General features: G+C 46.3%; 1 protein-coding gene across 5 annotated transcripts in view; it reads right to left on the bottom strand.

Annotated features, from left to right (window-relative positions):
- Positions 1-19,785, bottom strand: part of SMARCA2 (SWI/SNF related, matrix associated, actin dependent regulator of chromatin, subfamily a, member 2) — a 181,027-nt gene that overhangs the window by 44,745 nt on the left and 116,497 nt on the right. For all 5 annotated transcript variants that reach the window (XM_044265960.1, XM_044265965.1, XM_044265964.1 and 2 more), the window contains exon 28: positions 2,943-3,160. In XM_044265960.1, coding sequence (XP_044121895.1) covers positions 2,943-3,160 — 218 coding nt within the window. The remainder of the gene's footprint in view (positions 1-2,942; positions 3,161-19,785) is intronic.

The raw sequence follows: 19,785 nt of genomic DNA, 5'->3' as shown, positions 1-19,785 counted from the left end.
CGGACCCGAATGTGGAAGCCGACACGATGGGCCTTGGGAGGGGATGTTTCGAGGAAGGGTTAAAGAAGTCATTGAAACCAGAGAAAAGGGAGGGAAATAATTTAAAAAAAAAAAAAAAAAAGGACTTAATGTCTGCTTGCTAAAATATTTAAATATCCGTTCCCTGACAATACAAGCAGAGACAGGCTCAATCATCAGTCCCAGTGAAACTGTGTTTTCTGTTTTCGGAGGGGGGGAGTCAAGCACGGAAATCCTATCAGCAAGGACACTTCCTTTCAAGCACCCTGGAGCGCCATTTACCCACCCAGGGGCTCACGGTAGAGCGAGAGGCTGGCGATCAGGAAGGAGACGGCTCCACCAGCCCGTATTCAGTCCTCACGCTCACGGAGGGCTCTCGAGGCAGCTACCGGCAGCCTCCCATTTTGTGGATGAGGCACACGGGCTCAGGGAGGTCGAGGCAGCTGCCCCAGTGCCCCGCAGGTAGTGAAGGCGGGACTGCAGACTCCAGCGTGGGGAGCTGAACCCAGACGAGGGCTTGTGCCATCAGCTCCCGGGCTGGGCTTAGCGGAGGGTAAGGGATGGATAGGGACCAGCCCCCAGCTATGGGTTTCCAAAAGGCATAAACCCCAAAGGCTAAGGAGCCAGCAGGTGATATAATATAAGGAGTCGAGTGGGCCAGGGGGGAAAGGCTTGACGGCAAATGGCCGCCAGCCCTCCGTGCGGGAAGGGGGACAGCAGGTGATGGGGAGGGGCGTGCCCCAGAGCAGGAGAGCCCGTGGGGCGGGCGTGGCCCCGTCTTCACTCCCACCAACTATGACCTTAGGGAAACTTGGGTAGGACGCAGCACGATCTTTAGGGTTTTTTTTGCAAAGAATGGGAAACACCTGAAATTTCTAAGAAATCTCGCCAGTTTTAAGGTGTTTTGCTTTCTTTTTGTCCTCCCTGCCCCCACCCCAACAACATGAACCATGAAATAAATCAATCTGTTGGCAATATGTGGTCCACCAGCTGGTGACCTCTTTTACACCAGGCACGGAGGAGCGAGCCATCACCTGGAGGAAAAGGCCTAGCTTCTAACCCTCTTCTTGGCCCTAGACTCACCCAGCAGGTTACAAACTAAGGCACACCTGGGCGAAGTGACCGGTGTTGCACTCTCTAAGACAACGACAAAAGAGTTGGTGGCGTATGCAGGAGGGATCCTACTTATTTTTCCTTGCAACAGGGGCTGTTCAAATAAGACATTGTTGTCCAAGCTGGTTTCCTGGAAACTGTTCCTGCCTATCGTACGTCTGCCGGTAGGGCTGGGGACGGAGAGAAACGTGACAGAGTTACAGACTCTTGGTTACAGGGAGGTCTGTATGTTTGCTCTGGTCAAAGAAACGGGCTTATGGCCAAATTTTTCCTCCTTGGATGGCTGTCAATCCCCTGTCAACGAGCAGGCGCATCGAAACCCAATATAATGTGGCTGCTCTCTGTTGCCACCTCAGAAATACACAAGGGGATGCACTTGGAAAACAACAACAAAAACAATAGAAGAAGAAGGAGAAGAGGAGGAGGAGGAAGAAAGGGTAAAGAGAGTGAGCACAAAACCTAAAGAATCTGGGATACAAAGAGGGGCATGACATTCTGACTTCTTCACACATACTTCCTCCTGCCACTTTGCAACACTTCTCGAAACTCCTTACATATAAGAAAGACTTAACAATAACATCTCTGGGGCGCCTGGGTGGCTCAGTGGGTGAAAGCCTCTGCCTTCAGCTCAGGTCATGATCCCAGGGTCCTGGGATCGAGCCCTGCATTGGGCTCTCTGGTCAGCGGGGAGCTTGCTTCCCTTTCTCTCTCTGCCTGCCTCTCTGTCTACTTGTGATCTCTTTGTCTGTCAAATAAATAAATAAATAACATTTTAAAAAACAAAAAAACAAAACACCACTTCTGGGTAGAAAGTGTCTTCCTTTTTGTACTATTTCATCTTTATAATGAGGTTTTCTTCCTGGTATAAAACATACACCAAAGTCCCAATGAAAAACTAAAATCCCAACTTAGTTATTCATGTTATACACTCCCAGGTGTAGAGAGCAACACTAGTGAATGTAAAAACAACAACAACAACAACAACAACGACAAACAACAAAACTGGTAACCAAAAACTGATCAACACCGCTATGCCATTGAGAGAAATACAGTGTTTAATTCTTCTGTTTCCTATCGATTCTTCAGTCGGAACGAGATGTGATCTTCCTATGAAAACTGCGTCACATGATTATCAAGCAGAAACCAAAAACAACTATCAGAAAGGTCGCCCAACTATTTTATCTACCGTATTGGGCTGACAGACACTGGTTTGGGGTAACAGGGTCGAGCACAGATTTCTCAACGTTACGATGAAAAGTTCCACAAACACAAGTTACGTCTGCTGACAGACCACACTAAGGAGAATCATGACGAAGAAGGAGATGGTCGAAACAAGCGCTCAGACATTTAAGTGTGTTGGAAGGAAAGAAGGAACAGCATTTTTGACGAAGCATCTGTTCCGTTTTCAACAGAATCTTGACATGAAATATTTACCTTAAGTATGCTAGGGTTCTTCTCTCCCTAACAACTCAGCCCCAAAGTAGAATTTCATACAACCACTCCCCAATCCTTCCCTGTAAAGAATGCTATTTCTGAGATCCTTTAAGACTCGTCCTCCAGCTCAGACCTTAATCTTGTAATCTTAACTCCTGTTTCCAAATATCTCCAACAGCAGCTCATCAAACAGCATCCAGAACAGCAATGGCAGCCATGGTGAATAAGGTCCCTGGTTCCTTTGGGGCAAAAGCCATGAAACATCAACGAGAAAGAACCTGAACGCTCCAGCACATGCCCCCCTAAATCCTGCTCTGTGGTGAGTATCAAACCTGCTCCTGGTGAAGATGATCACAGGGTAGGAGTGAAACACTCACCTGTCCTTGTAGTTTATCACAGTATCGATAATGGCGTTCATCTGCTTCGTCAATTTGGGGGGATTTGGGGACAGTTTCTCAGCCGGAGGGCGGCCTCTTCTCTTCTTGGCCTTCTCCACGTCTTCCTTTGCAGGATCTTTATCCACATTTCTTCGTCTTTTCCGCTTCTTGAGCCGTACTTCCTCTTCCATTTCTTCCAAATTGCCGTCTTCAATGGCCTGGCGTGGCAGGGAACGAAGGAGGAAAATTCAAGACAGGAGAATCACCAAGACAATTTTAAAAAGGCAACCTGAGTAATAAGAATAAAATGAAACAGAAATAAAATAATCAAAAAAAAAAAAAAAAGAAGTTAACAGTAACCAGTCAAGTGAGAAGAGCGAAGGCCGCCATATTGAATCAACGCGTCTTTAAACCACGTCTAATCCGTGAACAAAATATGTTGAAAGCCGGAAACACTAATCGTGAGAAGAAATGACGAATACAAAAAGAGCTATACATTTAAGTGTCTGAAAGATAACTGAATCCAAATGAAATTTTAGCTCCATGTAAGAAAAAGACCTTAATTGTCTCATTACTGTAAGGAAGGTGGGGGTGGGGGGAGAATGGTAAAGCAAAACAAAACGAGGAGTGGGTGAAGGGAAAAAAAAAAAATCCCTCTAAAAATACATTCTTACAATCACATAAGCTCTGACCCTTCTTGGAGGTTTTACATCAATTTACTCATGATTCACAACATAAATCAGAATTCCATCCAGATTTTGTTCTAATGTAGCAATTAGTAAACAAGGAAACAGGAAGTACAAAAGCCACAGTCCTTGGTAAACGTACTTAAATTGTCTGATAAGGAACACACACACTCACAAACAACAAACACTTTTTTTTTTCCAATTACCTGCAAACGCTTGCTTTAAACCACAGCCAGCAGCACTAATGCAGAGAGATAATAAAATAGCTATAAAAACAACCAGGTATAAAAGAAACCTGTTCGTAAATGGCTAAAAGATCCATGTGACAGACCCAGAAGTTTAAACTTTCTTTTCCCGCACCCCCCCCAACCTGGTAAACCTCAGACCTTAAAAATAAAATTGCAGTGAGGAAAAAAAAAAAGCAAAACGTAGATAAAAGGAAATTTGACCATGAAAAATTAAAAAAAAAAAAAAAAAAAACACAAAGCAAAACCTTTACATTACATTTCAAGATTGCTTTCTCACACAAAATAACTGATGTTATTTGTTCCTCCTGCCTCTCAATATTGCTTCCAGTATGCAAATGTTAATCAATCCTTTCTCGTAGCTGAAAGAGCCCTAATCATAAAGCAATTACCTTCATTTCTCCACAGCACCAAACATGGCTAATATTTATGATCATGTGAGTATAACAATCAATATAAAGAGTGATTACAGCTCAGACATAATTTCTTTCACTTGTGTACAATGCCTCCTGAAAAAGAAAGGTTTTATGAAGAAAACCTGGTACAGAACACAAAACAACCTGGCACGTGAAAAATGCTAGTGGGATTAAAAGAATGTTTTCTCTGCATCTTTCCAAGGTGCAAACCCATCAGAAGCAACATACACACAGACAAGAATCCTAAGGGACAGTCTGAGGCCAGGCCTTAATAATCAAAAGACAATTTCCATCACGATCCTACAGTGTTCAGATAACCACTATGAAGGAGGCGAGATCTGATGAGTTATGAGGAAAAAGAAGAAGAGGAGAAAAAAAAGAAAAAAGAAAAAAAAAGGAAAAAAAAAAAGCTCCACATTATTTCATTAATATTCATTTGCCTAAAAGCAGGACACCCACTATACAGCTAAACACACTGCAGCTAAGCGAAGACGAAGAGAAGGAAATTGTCCCGCAAATCTTGGAGACGGAACATACTAATAATGAATTCAGCATGCAAGGCTGTCAACAGTTAATGGTACTGCTCTCCTCAGGCACCCAGTTGCACACAGAAATACGGAGAACACCGGCTTTTGATGTGTTACACACCTACACATGCCTGGGATGTCGTTCTACTGAATCTTCAAGACGGCAACGAAAAAGGATATTTACCTTACCACTATCAGCAGGCCGGCTATCGGAAACCACAGTTAGTGGGGATAAAATTAACAAGCCGGCAAAGCAGCGAGCTGTTAGTCTCTTCATCAGCTGATCAGGAAAAAAAAGAGAGCTGGGGAAAGGCTATGTTTTCATATACAAGTAATTTTATTTTACTGAAAATTTAATACTGAAAGGATTGTGGATACTCAAATCTGCTGTTTCATTCTACCTACTACAAGGCCCGAAGCCTTCCTCCTTCAGCCTGTTTTAATATTGACAACTACTTATCATATTTTTCCCCCCCTTATTATTCCAGGCAGCAGAATTAGAGATTTTTTAGCTCAGATGGTTTCTGCTTCTTGCTCTCATTTTCACAATTAAGCCAATAAGAAAACAAATTAATATTCAAATTTATCTTACAAAATTAAAAACAATTTATGCTTTCTTTTTTTGTATTTTAAACCTCATTTTAGTGCTTTTAAGAAAAGACAGGCTGCATATGTTTTTGGAGTAATCTAAGATGATTTTTTTTTTTTTTGGTATAAAAGAATTTTTTTCATTAAATCCATGTCAGTAAAAGCAATGTGCATGTTCTCAAGTTCAAACATTTTAATACAATGTCCTCTTTCTCCTTAAAGAAAATCCCAAATAACTATGACATTTCCCTTTCAGTTTCCTGCTGTAAAATTTCTCATTGTTTTTCTTTTCAGTGGGGTACATGAAGAGGGGGGGAAGTTGTGAAAAGGATAGGTCTATGCTCACCCCCTCCCCTTAATTTTGAAAAAACAAAAACAAAAACCCAAAACAAAACAAAACAAAAAAAACGGAACAAAGCATAAGCTCGTGATATTTGGACTTATCAATCTTTAAATCTGGGGGTGGCTAAGAAGCGAAAACAAATTAAATTGCAAAAAGAACTAGTGGAGACAATGTTTATGACAATTGCTAATACGTGCAGATCCATATTAAATTTAGGTTTTGGAATCACAAGGAAACACACAAAGTACTGACCATTATTCCCCTTAAATTAAGGTTTTATGCAGGAATGCCGTCAGCTACAAAACATCTTCCCTCCTCCCCAAAGACCCCAAACACATCCATATGTAGTACTTGATGTTCAGGGGTTTCTAAGGGTCTTTTTCTAATGGAAATCAATTCGCTAAATATTTCCCAGCGCTTTTCGCACTTAAAGAAGTAGAGTAAGATTACTCCTGCCTGGAAGTAAAAATTATTCATGGAAATTTAAAACTGTTTTTTTTTTTTTTTTTAATTATTTATTAAACTGGCTGAACGGACTCAACTCAGTGCTAGGGTGGGGGGAGGCACAAAAAAGAAAAAAAAAAAAACCAAAAAACCAAACCAAAAAAAAAAAAAAAAAAAAAAAAAAACTTGCTACACAATGCTCAAGTACTACCCCGCAAAGAATGCCCTTCCAAACCTTTTACCAGCACAATAATGAAATAAATCACAGAAGCAAACCCCCAGTTTCCGACTGGTGACGTGTTGCGCAAGAGAGCGAGCCCTAATTCAACATACAGACGGCTCCCATGCCGAACTGCCTCTAGATTTAATGAAGTGAATAGGAAGGAAGTCGGGGGAAAAAAAGTGTACAAATAAGAAATTAACACTTTCCTTCCCTATCCGAACGGTGAGCTACAACTATGGGGAAGTTTGGTGAGGCACTTCTTTCCTTAAAGGCACACTGCACCCATTTGGCTCCGGATGTCACTGAAAAAACCCTTCTGGTGATAAAAATCCCCGGCCAAGTTAAAATAGTTAAGCATATTCCAGCCTGCGTTTTTCCTGAATGAAGCTGGGAATTACTCCTTCCTCCACTGGATGGCAATCTTTTCTTCCCCCCACCCCCTTCTTTTTGCTTTCTTTCTTTTCGTTTCTTTCTGTCTTTCTCGCTCTCGCGGTCTCCCTTTTTTAAGAATACATTTTCACGACACAGGATGTGCAGGGACGAGATACAGACGGGCTCCTTCTTCAATTAGCTCTTAAGAAAGCAGCGCGTAGGTTCTGATAAGAGAATGCAGGAGACCGTTGTGCAGGGTGAGCCTTTGGAGAGCAAACACTTTTGCAGCTTGCAAAAAAGCACATGGCAGACCCGACCGGGAAATCGCCCACACGTGGGTCTGGTCCGTGCCCCTCTGGGTCACCCTGACACAAGCTAGGTCTTTCAGGGAAAGATGGACAGTGCAGAAAGTCGGCATTTTCCTTGTTCCTATCCCCCTCTCTGTAACGGGGCGTTATTAAACCTGACTTCCCAGTCGGACGCAGGAGAAGGGAAGGGATCCATGGCTATGAATAGGTAAACAGGGACAAGCAAACAAAGCCACAGGCAACTCTGGGGCATTGTTTCGCTGCGGTTGCCTTTTCCACTCGGGATCTCCAAGCCCACCACGCAGAGTGCCACAGCCCCCCCAACGGCGGAACGGACCATCTTAAGAAAAATAAAAAGGAGCAATTCTAAAGACATGTAGACAATGCCTGGGAAATGTCTTGCATAGGAAATGGGAGAGTCCATATTCTAATACCTAACTCTGACGTTTAAATATCACAGCTTCTGCCCATGGCCAAGGTCTCTTGCTCTCTCTGTGGGGGTGGGGGGCTGGGGGTGGGGGGCTGGGGGAGGGGTCTCTCTTCCTTTGGAACTTGCATTAGATTCCAGAAGAGGATCCTAAATACTGCTGGGGTAGGGGGAGGGCTACAGATGGAGGGCTAAGCATTAAAGCATGTGGGTTAAGACCATTACAGCTCAATACTACGCTGCTTCCTGAAGACCACTCACACTTGGCTAAACTTGATTCTAATATTAGGGGAGGCTAACCCTCTCTTCAGCCCTGCCGAGACCCTAGAAGCCAGTAAGAAGGGCAGGGATTCTCCAAAACAACCAAACTACCAGCAGTAGCAGTGGCCCAAAAAAAAAGTGGATTTTGAAAGAAACTTTAGGATTTCACATATGGGAAATTTTCTTACCACGGGGATTTTTCTTTTCTTTCTTTCTTTCTTTCTTTTTTTTTTTTAATGATAGCAACAAATTGAACATGGAGCTCTTACCCAAAATGCCACCTCATTTTAGTCACTTGGTTGAATAAAGACCCTAGCACTTCTGGATACAGAATTTAAGACTTGGGGCTTGCGACAAATTTTAGGCTTTTGATCATTACCATCCCTGAAAGCAACTGTTTGATAAATCTCGGCATAAAATCAAATTCCCAAGGTAGAACAAGCCGGACAGGGAAGGGACACACACTGTAGGATTCCACTTACATGAGAAAGAAGAACAGAGGTTGCCAGGCCTGGAGTGGAGGGGGAGTGGGGAGTTAGTGTTCAAGGACTGCGGACTTTCGGGCTGGGGTAGCGAGTTCTGCAGTACACAGGAGGGATGGTCGCAGAGGCATCTGCTAAAATGTACACTCGGAATGGTGAAGGGAGTCAATTTTGCACGATGTGCTTCTTACCACAACTGAAACAAGAAAAGTCACGGGGTTGGGGTGGGGGTGGGGGAACCCAGCTCTGTAAATATTTAAGAAACAAACAAACCCATGGACAGGTTCCTGCGTGTTCCTACCACCTCAACACACCGGTGCACAAGACCGGGGAAATCTTGCTAGCTTTCCTTCCAGCCTCAGACCTTCCAGCATTTTCAACAGCCAGCACGTTCCGTCTTGCCCTTGTCAGGGACCAGGAGCCCTTTCCAAAAATCCTTATCCATTCAAAGGTTATTAAGGTAATACCCAGGATGCATGAAAATACCTGCATAAAGGGCCCTATCGATTCACAGACTTTAGAGTTTTGTTAATAAATGCCTCAGATAGAGAAAGAGAGCAGAGAGGTAGTGGAATGGATACCCACATCCTCCACCAAAAAAAAAAAAAAAAAAAAAGAGAGAGAGAGAGAGAGAGAGGAGTTGATCTAAAAGGTTTTTTTGTTTTATTTTGTTTTTAAAGCATAGGGCCCCCCCCCCGTGGTGCAATCAACTGATAACCTATTAATTCGGGGGACCCTTATTTCTTACTTTCCTCATGCCAGGCACCTGGGAGCTGGCCACTGAAGCGGACAGCACTGGCCGTGAAGGGCAAGCGCCTGGAGCCCCCATAAACCACAGTACAGTGAGCTTTCCGGTCTCTTCCTCGACGACTTCAGATCACTTTTGCAAAAACAAACCAAGGTGCTCTCTTACCCCTCATGGCTACCCAAGGAAGCTCTGGAAGAAAGGAAAGGGGTGAGCTTATACAACTGAGACAAGGCAAATTAGAACTGTGGTTCAGGTAAAGAGCAATTCTGGGGTGGGAAGCGGGGTAAAAATAAGGACAGAAGTATAAAACTTATTTCAGCCACAGGATCAACCAAGAGCCCACAGGGTACGTTTTGGGGAGTACTGAGCCCGGGACTCTGTTCAGAGCATGAGCTTCAGATTTGGTAGAGGGCATCCCCAGAAACATCCGGCCCCCTAGACTCTGCCACGTTACAAACACGAGGCATGGACACCTCTGTTCTCACAAATTAGGCACCTGCGACGCTCCAGCTCCCTTGGGTGGAATAAAGAACCGGAGAGAATTTGTGAACCAGCAAGAGACTTGGACAAATGATGGAGAATGAGAAGAAACACAGTTCTGCTTTCTTATCCCGAGACCATGTGTCAGTGACTGTAACTCACAACCCACTCATCCCCCAAATGGGGCTTCTCAGGGAGGCCTGGGTCACCTTGTACTTCAGGGTTCTCAGTATATTAAAATAAAAAGAAAAGGAAATGCCAAAAGAAGGGAACAGATTGCAGGGTAATTTCAATGCTTACAAAGACTAACATGATGTTTTTGAGATAGACAGGTGATGGACAATGACGGAGTACCACCTCCTCTGGAGGCCCTCGAGCCAAGGAAATGGTTCTCTTCGGGGCTTGCCTGGGACACGGGGCCCCTTGGAGGGCTTCTACACAAGACAGATTCTAGAGCTCTGACCCCCCAGTCCCATAGGTGAAAAGCATCAAATCCCAAATAAGAGGGAGGCTTGTTCTGGTTGTTCTGCTTGAGGTGGAGACAAAGACCAGTAATTGACAAATTAAGGGAGGAGAACAGTAAATAGCACAAAGCAAGGAATTACAGCACCGCAGCCCGAGACCATCCCATAGAAGAAAGGGTCTCGGTTTCAGTCCATCTGAAGATAGCTGGCATGGGGAACGTTTCCGCTGTCCCTACGACCAATCAGCAGCAGCAGCAGCAGCAGCAGCAGCAGCAGCATCCCCTACCCACGCATTTCCACAGTCGCCAGGCACTCCGAGCTACACACACATTTGCTCAGTTAACCTTGCACCAACACCAGGAGGCAGGTACTGTTACTCTTGTCGGGTTACAGGGAGGAAGCGGAGGCTCCCAGATCAGGCCCAGGTGAGCATCTAAACCAGGATTTCAGCTCTGGAAGTTTGCTGCAGCTCTGGAAGTTTGCTGCAGCTCTGGAAGTTTGCTGCATAAGCCGCACACCCTTAGCCACGGTATTTGCTGCTTTATAGCACGAATGAAGACCCGGAACCATCAGGTAAAGCCTAATTATGCTGGCTAGGCTTAGATGAATAATCCGTCTGAAGACACAACAGGTTACATCTTAATAAGATGGCACACGCGCGCACACACACGCACACACATGCAGTTCTTGCTTTGCACGGCAGTGTGGGACCACAAAGATGACCGTGCAAGGTGAAACTGCAAAAAGCCAGCTGACAGTCAGGAAACGATGATTATCCCCTGCCCCTTGCAAACGCCCGTTGAAAATTTTAGAACTCTCATTATGCAGAAGAAAATGTAAAACACAGTAGCATGAATACCTATTTAGCACACGGACTTAAAACATTTAGAAAAGACCAGTAAGAGGTTTTTTGGTTTTGTTTCTGGGGTACAAAAAAAAAAAAAAGAAAGAAAAAAAAAAACCCTTATCAGTTTTGGACTCCATCTGCCCTCTTCCACTCATTAAATAATCTAGGATACAAAAGAAGCCTCATTCCTGGGCCTTGGCCAATTGCCAAGGATCAGCTTCCAACATTTTACCCTCTGCCCTTCCAATGTCCCCCAGCATCTCAGATGAGCCCCTTGATGGGGAGGGGTTGGCTGATCTCTTCATGCCTTTCTTTAAGTGCTTTCCCTCATTCACCTCGCTAAACTCGTCTTCAACAGAAGTTCCTCCCGCTGAGAATCCAGATCCTTCCACACAGGCTCTCTACGACCTCACAGTTTCCTTCGGTTCTCCACAGAAGGGACTTCCAGGAAAAACCCGTCTCCCCTGCTGTCAATACTGGAACGATCAGGGGAACCTGCTACCCGAAGTCATCCCTGGAACCTGAGGACACACTTCACAGCAGTGGCCTTGTCTGCCCGGGAAGGCACCACTGGCCCACTTAGGCCACACGGATTTCGGCTCCTGAAACCATGCAACCAGCCCTTTCCGGCAGAAGAGGTTCTTCTCCTCTGTCCTGGTCATCACCATTCTCTTTCAACGCACACATTTGCTGCAACAGTCTGGCCTGAACACCAGCCAAGGGGACTGGGATTTACACACACACACACACACACACACACACACACACGTGTTCAACTCAAACTAAATGCTCCAGTTCAGTTTCAATTAAAATACACGGAGAGGACTTGAGCTTGGTTTTTGTTTTGTTTTGTGTTTTTAATGGTCATCAACTTTTTCCAATGGTTTTTTAAGAGAGCATGAGCAGAGGGTGGGGTAAAGGAAGAGGGAGAGAGAGAGAATCCCCAGCAAGCTCTACGGACCAGAGCCGAGCCTGACGCTGGGCTTGACCTCACAACCCCAAGATCATGACCTGAGCCAAAACCAAAACGCTTAACCAGCTGAGCCCCCCAAGCGCCCCTTCCAATATGGTCTATGGCAGAATTTCCTGCAGGACTCCTGGCTTCACACCTGGTGCCACATTTCCAAACCCTCTAGCCACCTCAAGTTTCACTTTCTGTCCTGTTTTCCTTTTTCCGCCTCAGTTTCACCTTTGGGGGCCAATTACCGCTCCTAATCATCTACTCAGTGGGAAGGTCGTGTGGGTCTGTCACCGGGCGACAAGGAGGCACCAGAACCCCACGCTTCATGGACTGAGCCACAGCTACTCTGTGACCAGTCACCAGCACACTCTGCAAGAAGGGATGGGAACGGTCTTGGATCATGACACACACCTGTTCTCGGACACAGCACAGGCTAAACGGCCAGCAGCAAAGTCTGTACTTGATACAATGACACGGTATACCATGCTGTTCCGCGTCCCTTCCCGAACTCATACGGGCGGTCCTAACCCCGGGCGTGCCTTGGAGTGGGGCGGTGTCTGGAGACAGGGCTCTTTGGGAGGTAATCAAGGTAGAAAGAGGTCATTCAGGTGAGCCCGAATTCAGCACAACGGGTGTCCTGGTCAGAGAACAAGACTGGAACAGAGGGACGGCCACAGGAAGACACGGGAGAAGCAGGTGGCAGCTGTACGCTGAGGAAGGCTACAGCAGACACCAGCCCTGTGGACACCTTGAACTCCAGCCTCCACATCCGCGAGGAAGTCCGTCTCTGTCCTGTAAGCCACCCAGTTTGTGGTATTTTGTTCCTGCAGCCTTTGCAGACCGATTTATATAGTCACTGAAATTTCCGATTGGGGACTGAGGTTTTTTAAGTCCGTCATGGTCTCTATCACGGAAACGGGTGTGTTCGGCAAGGATCCTGCCTGAGGACCGCCTCCAAGAAAAGGAACATCCGTGTGACTACGGACCAGCAACTGTTGTGTCTCACGCTGTCCTAGAAGCTAAGGGAAACTGTCCTGCCCGGACCCGGGCTGCCGAGCTCGGAGTCGGGCGGCCTCTCCCATGCCTGGTCTCGCCTGGTGGAAGTGGGACCCGCACCCTGTGTTCAGGGTGGCCTGTCTCCAGGCTCATGCGGGGCCTGGCAAGAGGATCTCGGCGTTAGCAGACAAGCCCGCAAATTAGTTCACTTCTTTTAGGAACTTGGACTGCAAGCATGGAAGAGGGTGCCCCACGGGTGTGGGAGCGGAAACTGAACGAAAGGAACAAAGTCGCTGGTTCCAGCCAGGGAGGCTCCAAGCCTGTGTGCACAGACACAGACCTGTGACGGACTAGACCCATGCGGGTACACGCCTGCATCCACAGGTAAGCGTGCACACGCACACACGCGCACATGCAAAGAGACCACTAGAGCGTCAGCAGAGGAGCGCCCAGGCCAAGTTCAACTTGAGAATCAACTGGGGCCCATGCAGTCCTAATTTCAGATTTAGACCTGCTCCAGGTACGTCTACGCGGCACTTCTAAATACACGTAAAGCTGTTTGTCGGGGGGACTCTCCTCCTCTGCTTCATGCCGGGCCAGTAAAGCTAAAAAATTCTAAAATGAATTTTGAGCCCTGAGGAGCTACAAGCTCTAGGTGTTCTAACACAATCTGTCATACAATAAACCTTGCAACAAGTCTGTAATTTTAAAGCACAAAGAAACGAGAACAGAGGTTAAGACAGACCAGGTTTTACTAACAAACATGCTTAGCACTCCTCTGGCTTTGCATGGCTCCCAGGGCCTCCTGGGGTGCAAGCCAGGGTTTTGCTGGGAAGTGACGGCTGGTGTAGGTGTATGGGCTGTGCTGGGGAGCAGAAGAGGCAACATCAGGAGACTGGGTCACCTGAAACGTGGTCAGCGACGTGCCCAGTGTGGATGCACACAGGGCCTGGCTCTACCTAGCAGGGACATTTACTGCAGAAAATCTCTCCTAATCGCATTCTAAGAACAGAGCACAGAGAAAGGGAATTTAAGGGGATGCACAGCTCTCAGTCATTAGATCTGAAGGAGGTAAAAAGCCTCCTTCAATCCACCTCCACGTAAGGCCCTGCCCACCGAGAGGACCCCCTGCTCGCTCCACCTGTGGTGTAGGCCAAGAATCAGTTGTGTTCCCAAAGATGGAGATGACCGTTACGCTGTTATCGGAACTACGGAACTACGTGACGCAACTGGAGATTACGTACAATGAAGCCCGACTGTGAAAAGACACGGGATTTCAAAGAACAGGGAAGACGGTGAAGACTCCGTAAGAGGCGAGTGGCTTACAACACAGATGGAAACGCTGCTGACTTCGGCAAGGGCTAGACTCTCTTCACGTGGGGGACGGTCTGCCCTCTGCGAGCCCGTAAGGACCGAGAGGAGATTCTCACGCAGGTGATGGAGGTGATCATGAACTAGACTGGGGAGGGCTTTCAGAATGCGTGCTTGAGACGTCTCCTAACCTCATTACTCATACCTCAGTAAAGCTAACTTACCCCCCCCAAAAAAATAAATAAATAAAGATTCTAAGAAGGCCAAAACTGGAAATCCTCAGTGAAACATAACAGGGCTACTTTTGCAAAGAAGACTAGTCGGCGGACTCCAAGAGTCAACTTTAGCCTTAAGTAAAAATGTGGCAAATACACATTATGTTTTCTATTAAAGGTTTCGTCTACTTTAGGCGACATTTTCTCAGCTTAATATTTTCAGTGACCGACCTGCTGTGGATTATGATTATTTCAGTTAAGAAGGCTTCTTTTCAGAGTGGGAGTCAAAAGGAAAGTCACACTACCTTGTTCTTTCTTGTCATTCAGCCTTTTCTCCCCGGCAGTAAGATCTCAATAGGTGGATTCTGATTTTTCCCTAAGCAGTTGTGGGCTACGTCTCATTGGCCAGATCTTCAGTCTCCCTTTTATCAGGTTACTGCCCGACTCAAGTTGCAGGGCGATCCTCAGGACGCCAACTCCGAGTCTCCCCAGTCTGATCTTACCCAACCCGGCGGGCCATTACCTCCCGGCCCGTGAACACCCCACACGGAACAGGAGCAGAAAGCCAGGACCCGACCCTACTGCGCCATATTTATCCTCCCCCTTCGCCAATCCTCTCACACTTCTCACCTGGAGCACCTTTCCCAATCCCTTGGACCTGTGCACCTGTGCCAAGCATCAATCATCAGCTCGTTCCCTGCTCAGGGTCTTGCCCAGCTGTAACCTATCACTCAGATCGTGTCCTTACCAAGGCCATGCCTGATTTCTCTCCGTTCCCCTGTGCAGTTAGTGCAGATCTTAGGGAAGAAAAGCTAGGTAGTACAAATACCATCGAATACAAACTGAACTTTTAGACAGGGTCCCCTGCGAAAACTGCTCGTGGCTCTATACCTGGTTACTGAACACCAGCCGTGAATTCAAGCATCTCTGTTCTAGATCTTCCTGTGCTCATCTTCAAGAACAAAATCATAAACTCTAGCATTGAACTTGCTGTGTCTTCCCTCTGCCTTCTCGTTGCTCACTTGCCAACCTCTGGAGTCGCCTGAACGAACGACTCTACTTCCCGAGCACAGGGGAAAACCCATTAGCACCCAGGACAGGACACGGAGATTTTCCAAAAGTTGCACAAAGCCTCCAAATCCCCCTATTAGTCTGGTCTTTATTTCCTTCTCCACTGCTCCATATTTTAAAATCTCTCCCTATAACGCTACAGTCTTGGGTTTCCTCAGCTTTTCTCACTACCTTTTTCTCTCCTTAAACGCAGATTCCCCAGGTTTTATTTTTGGCCTTCGTCTCTTTTCTCCTGCTTGAGATAGTCAACATGTGGTGAAATGTGGCCAGTAGTGGACATCACTGACACACCTGGTGCCTAGGACGGCAGGTGCTGAGATGTCTCTTAATAGCCCTTGGAGGACGGGCTGCTGGAGAACTTCAAAACCTCTCTCTGGGGGGTGGGGGGGAGATATGACATTATTTTGGGAAGGCTTTGGCCTCCCCACTTCTACGGCGGGGTCCCTGGCAGAATTCCTTCGGCTGAGCAACCTGGACACAGACCCCTCGACCCGCAGGGTGGTGGGTGCTTTCTGAACAGACCCTCGCCACTGGTGACAGGTCCTTACAAGAGGTAGGGTCCCCTGGAGATCCAGATTTCCCCTGGCCTTGCTGTGACTTCAATGCACATGGCTTCAAACCTTCTCTCTGCAGCCTGGACTGGCTTTGGAGTTACTAGTTGTGATTTCCAATATCCCCTCAAATGGCCCAGCTCAAAGTCATCGCTTTTCTCCCAGAAGAGCAAATATTTCTCCCTGGATCTCTCTGTCTCATCAAAGGGCAGCATCATTTCCCCCCAGTTATCCAGCCATAAAAAAAAAAAAGACCTTTAAAATCACGACTTTCCCTCCTTACAGTCAGGCAGGCCTGCCCGTCACTGCGGGCTTTACCTCTGAAATAGTTCATTCCCTTCTGTTCATTCTCCTCTCGCACAGGCAGGGTCAGCTATAATGGCCTCCCTGTGGGTTTTTCTTGCCCTCTCTCCTGGGCCCTAATTCATCCTTTACAAAGCCAGCGGTTATCTTCTTTCTGCTTAGAAGGAGGAACGCACATTTGTTCTTACACTTCAGACCCTATGGTCTTTCTATGGAACAAAGTAAAGCCTAGAGTATAGCCTCCAGGGAGGGCCCTTTCTTTCTCCTCTACTCCTATCCCTATAAAAACCCCTATAAAAACACTGTGCTTCTAACTCACAAGGTCGCAGAGGGAGGAGCCACACGTTTCCATGCCTCAGTGTGGCGCAGAGCCTGGAATTCGCCTTCTGAGCCCCTGTCCTCCACTTGTTCAAAGAAACAGCTAAAACGTCCCTTCCTTCATAAAATCCTACAGGACTTCCCCCTTCCCTTGTACTTTTTACAATATATCACACGTACTTTTGTTCACTTGTTGATTTAATTTTGCTTTGTATGACTTTTGTTCTTCTCTCAAAATATACCCAAATCTCCTATCACTCTGACATCTCTTTGGGAATTAAAAAAAAAAAAAGTCCCCTTAATCAAAATGTAAAGGCATTTAGATTGATGCCTTACTCACCAGCAGGGCCCAAAAATCTTGTTGCAAGAAAATTAAATCTTTGCTCTTTTTTCTTCTGCTTTCTCAAAGTAGCAGGGCTTATCAAGGAAGCACATTGTAAGGCTATTAATACGGTGAATTAAAAGAAGCCAGACAAATGGGGCAGAATAAGTACTTTTGGCTTCTATTCACCCTGTTCCAAACTCCCTCTATAAACTGCCACCATCTTATTTTTTAATTTTATTTACTTACTTTAAGTAATATCTGAACCCGAAGTGGGGCTCGAACTCACGACTCTGAGATCCAGAGTCACATGCTCTTCAGACTGGGCTCAGCCAGGGGTCCCTAAGCTGCCTTTATTTTAATTGGTTATTATACCACCCTGTGTTTTGCTCCGTCTTTGGGAGTAAAACGGCCGAAATAAGATACTCAGCCTCGCTGGCAAAAAGAACACCCTAACCTGGCGGTACACCCAAGGCCAGCCCCTCCCTTGGTGAAAAGGCAGAGGCAGGTGTGCAAGCCCAGCGGAGCCTGCGAGGAGGAGCAGGACCGGGAGGGGCTCCGACCTCCCGGGGAACGGAGAACAAGACAAACAAGACGGGATAGAGAGTCCCACCGCTGGGAAGATGGAGGCCGCAAGGAGCGCCCTCTTGAGGACTGGCGGGGCGAGTCACCTTTGGGAAGCGCGTCTTTTTTTCTTTTTCTTTTTTTTTTTTTTTTTTAAGATTTTATTTATTTATTTGACAGAGAGAAATCACAAGTAGACGGAGAGGCAGGCAGAGAAAGAGAGAGGGAAGCAGGCTCCCCGCCGAGCAGAGAGCCCGATGCGGGACTCGATCCCAGGACCCCGAGACCATGACCTGAGCCGAAGGCAGCGGCTTAATCCACTGAGCCACCCAGGCGCCCCGGGAAGCGCGTCTTAACACTCATTCCACCTAAAGGGCTGTCTTCAGTTTCTCTAGATGTAAGTGCGCCCAGGGTCATCAAGAGACTCACCTGTCGCCCATCTGTCCTGAGCTCCTGCACCTTGTCAAGAAGCAGCTGGAATTCACACGCCAGGAAGAGGTCAGCTAGTGGGCAAAGGGGCTGCCAATCGGGACAGGATTTGTCTTTTGCCAAAACCCCACAGTCCCGCAGACCTGCCCTGATAGGCATTTTCAAAATCTACAGGGCGATAAAGTAACTGAAGGTTCAGCATTCATCCAACAAATCTCCCTGCTGTGTAGTAAGACCAGCTCCTTGCCTGTGAGGCTTAGTTCCTCGTCTGTAAAATGGGCAAGATAATAGCTATTCTGAATAGCTATTCAGGGGATGAAATCGAGACAGAGATTGAGAGGTCCCAGGCTGGCACTGTCTGGAACAGAGAGGGAGAGGACGGTGGAGGAACCGAAAGTCCTGAAAATTCCAGGGGAAGGCATTTGGGTGAAGAATTCAGACCTGGCAACTAAAAAGGAGACAGTATTTTTACATCAATTATATCCCAGAGAAAGTCAAGCAGAGAGAGTCAATTATCATATGGTTTCACTTATTTGTGGAGCATAACAAATAGCATGGAGGACATGGGGAGTTAGAGAGGAGAAGGGAGTTGGGGGAAATTGGAAGGGGAGGTGAACCATGAGAGACTATAGACTCTGAAAAACAATCTGAGGGTTTTGAAGGGGCGGGGGGTGGGAGGTTGAGGTACCAGGTGGTGGGTATTATGGAGGGCACGGATTGCATGGAGCACTGGGTGTGGTGCAAAAATAATGAATACTGTTATGCTGAAAATAAATAAATTAATTTAAAAAAATAAAAAAAAATTATATCCCAGAGAAAAGAAAATACATCAGTCCTGCAAAGGGGAGTGATGGGAGCCCGTTTTGCAGGTTTAAAAAAAAAAAAAAAAAAGCACCAGCTATATGACACGGAGAGGTAAAAGCAAGAGGAGGGAACAGCCTGTGAAATCTGAAGTAGAGACTTGAAAACTCTGTTTATGGAGCAGCAAAAATCGCTATCCCAGTGTGGGATGGCATGCCCCCACATATCCCTTAATGGCTTTCCAAAAAAGAGGAAAAAAAAAAAGTCAGTTGTTTGGCACAGGGCACCCTGTAAAATAGGCTGTTTTTAAACCAAATGGAAGGACATGCAAATATTACTAACGGCAGGCTGGGGCTTGATGGATATCACCGGCTGGGATTTATTGAAACGGCTACAAAAGAGCTCAGCCTCGTAACAGGTTAAAAATAATTCTGGACGTAATGGCACTGAAATAACCCCTGGCCATGTTTGCCTTGGCTACTTTTCCAACCTGGGGATGTGAAGGTCAGGGAGATCACAGGTGATTCTGTGTTCTTTCCCTCGCTCTTCTGTATTTCTTGTTACGCTTTTACAACGGGGAAAGATGCCTCCCAAAAAGCTATTTTCAACTTTGCATTAAAGAAAAAAAAAAAAAAAAAGCAAAGCTCCAAGTGTTTTGGGGTGCGGATTATAAAAAATGCAGAAAGATAACAACTAAGAAAACAATCATCAGATTCGTGTAACAAGATAAAATGGCGAGTGAAACCCTAAACTGCATTTATTACTTCTCTTGCAGAATCTGTATTGATGATAGGGAATCCCCTGCGGGGTTGACACTGAGGTCTGCTGGACTCCAAGTACCTTCCTCTGCCTTCCAGTAGTATCCCCTGACACTGGCGTACTGATTTTTTAAAAAAATTAATATGAACGCAAATGGATTCAGTCTTGATAATTTGGGCGGGAGGGAGGACTTGTTATGTGTCCACGGACAAAACTGGTCCCTTTGGCACCTGTTAGGCATGCTGTTTGGTAGTTGCAGGGGACTCAAAAAATATCAAGGGGTTGGGTCGTTTCTTCTTGACGTCAAAGTGCTAGAAGATTCTTGGTCTCATTCTGCATAGAATGGCAGAAGTCCCCAGCTACCTGTGTGGGGAAGGGAAC

The sequence above is a fragment of the Neovison vison genome, chromosome 9, assembly GCF_020171115.1.
Source record: "Neovison vison isolate M4711 chromosome 9, ASM_NN_V1, whole genome shotgun sequence".
Lineage (NCBI taxonomy): Eukaryota > Metazoa > Chordata > Mammalia > Carnivora > Mustelidae > Neogale > Neogale vison.
Note: the sequence above shows the minus strand (reverse complement) of the source record. Positions and strands in the feature narration are given on the sequence as shown.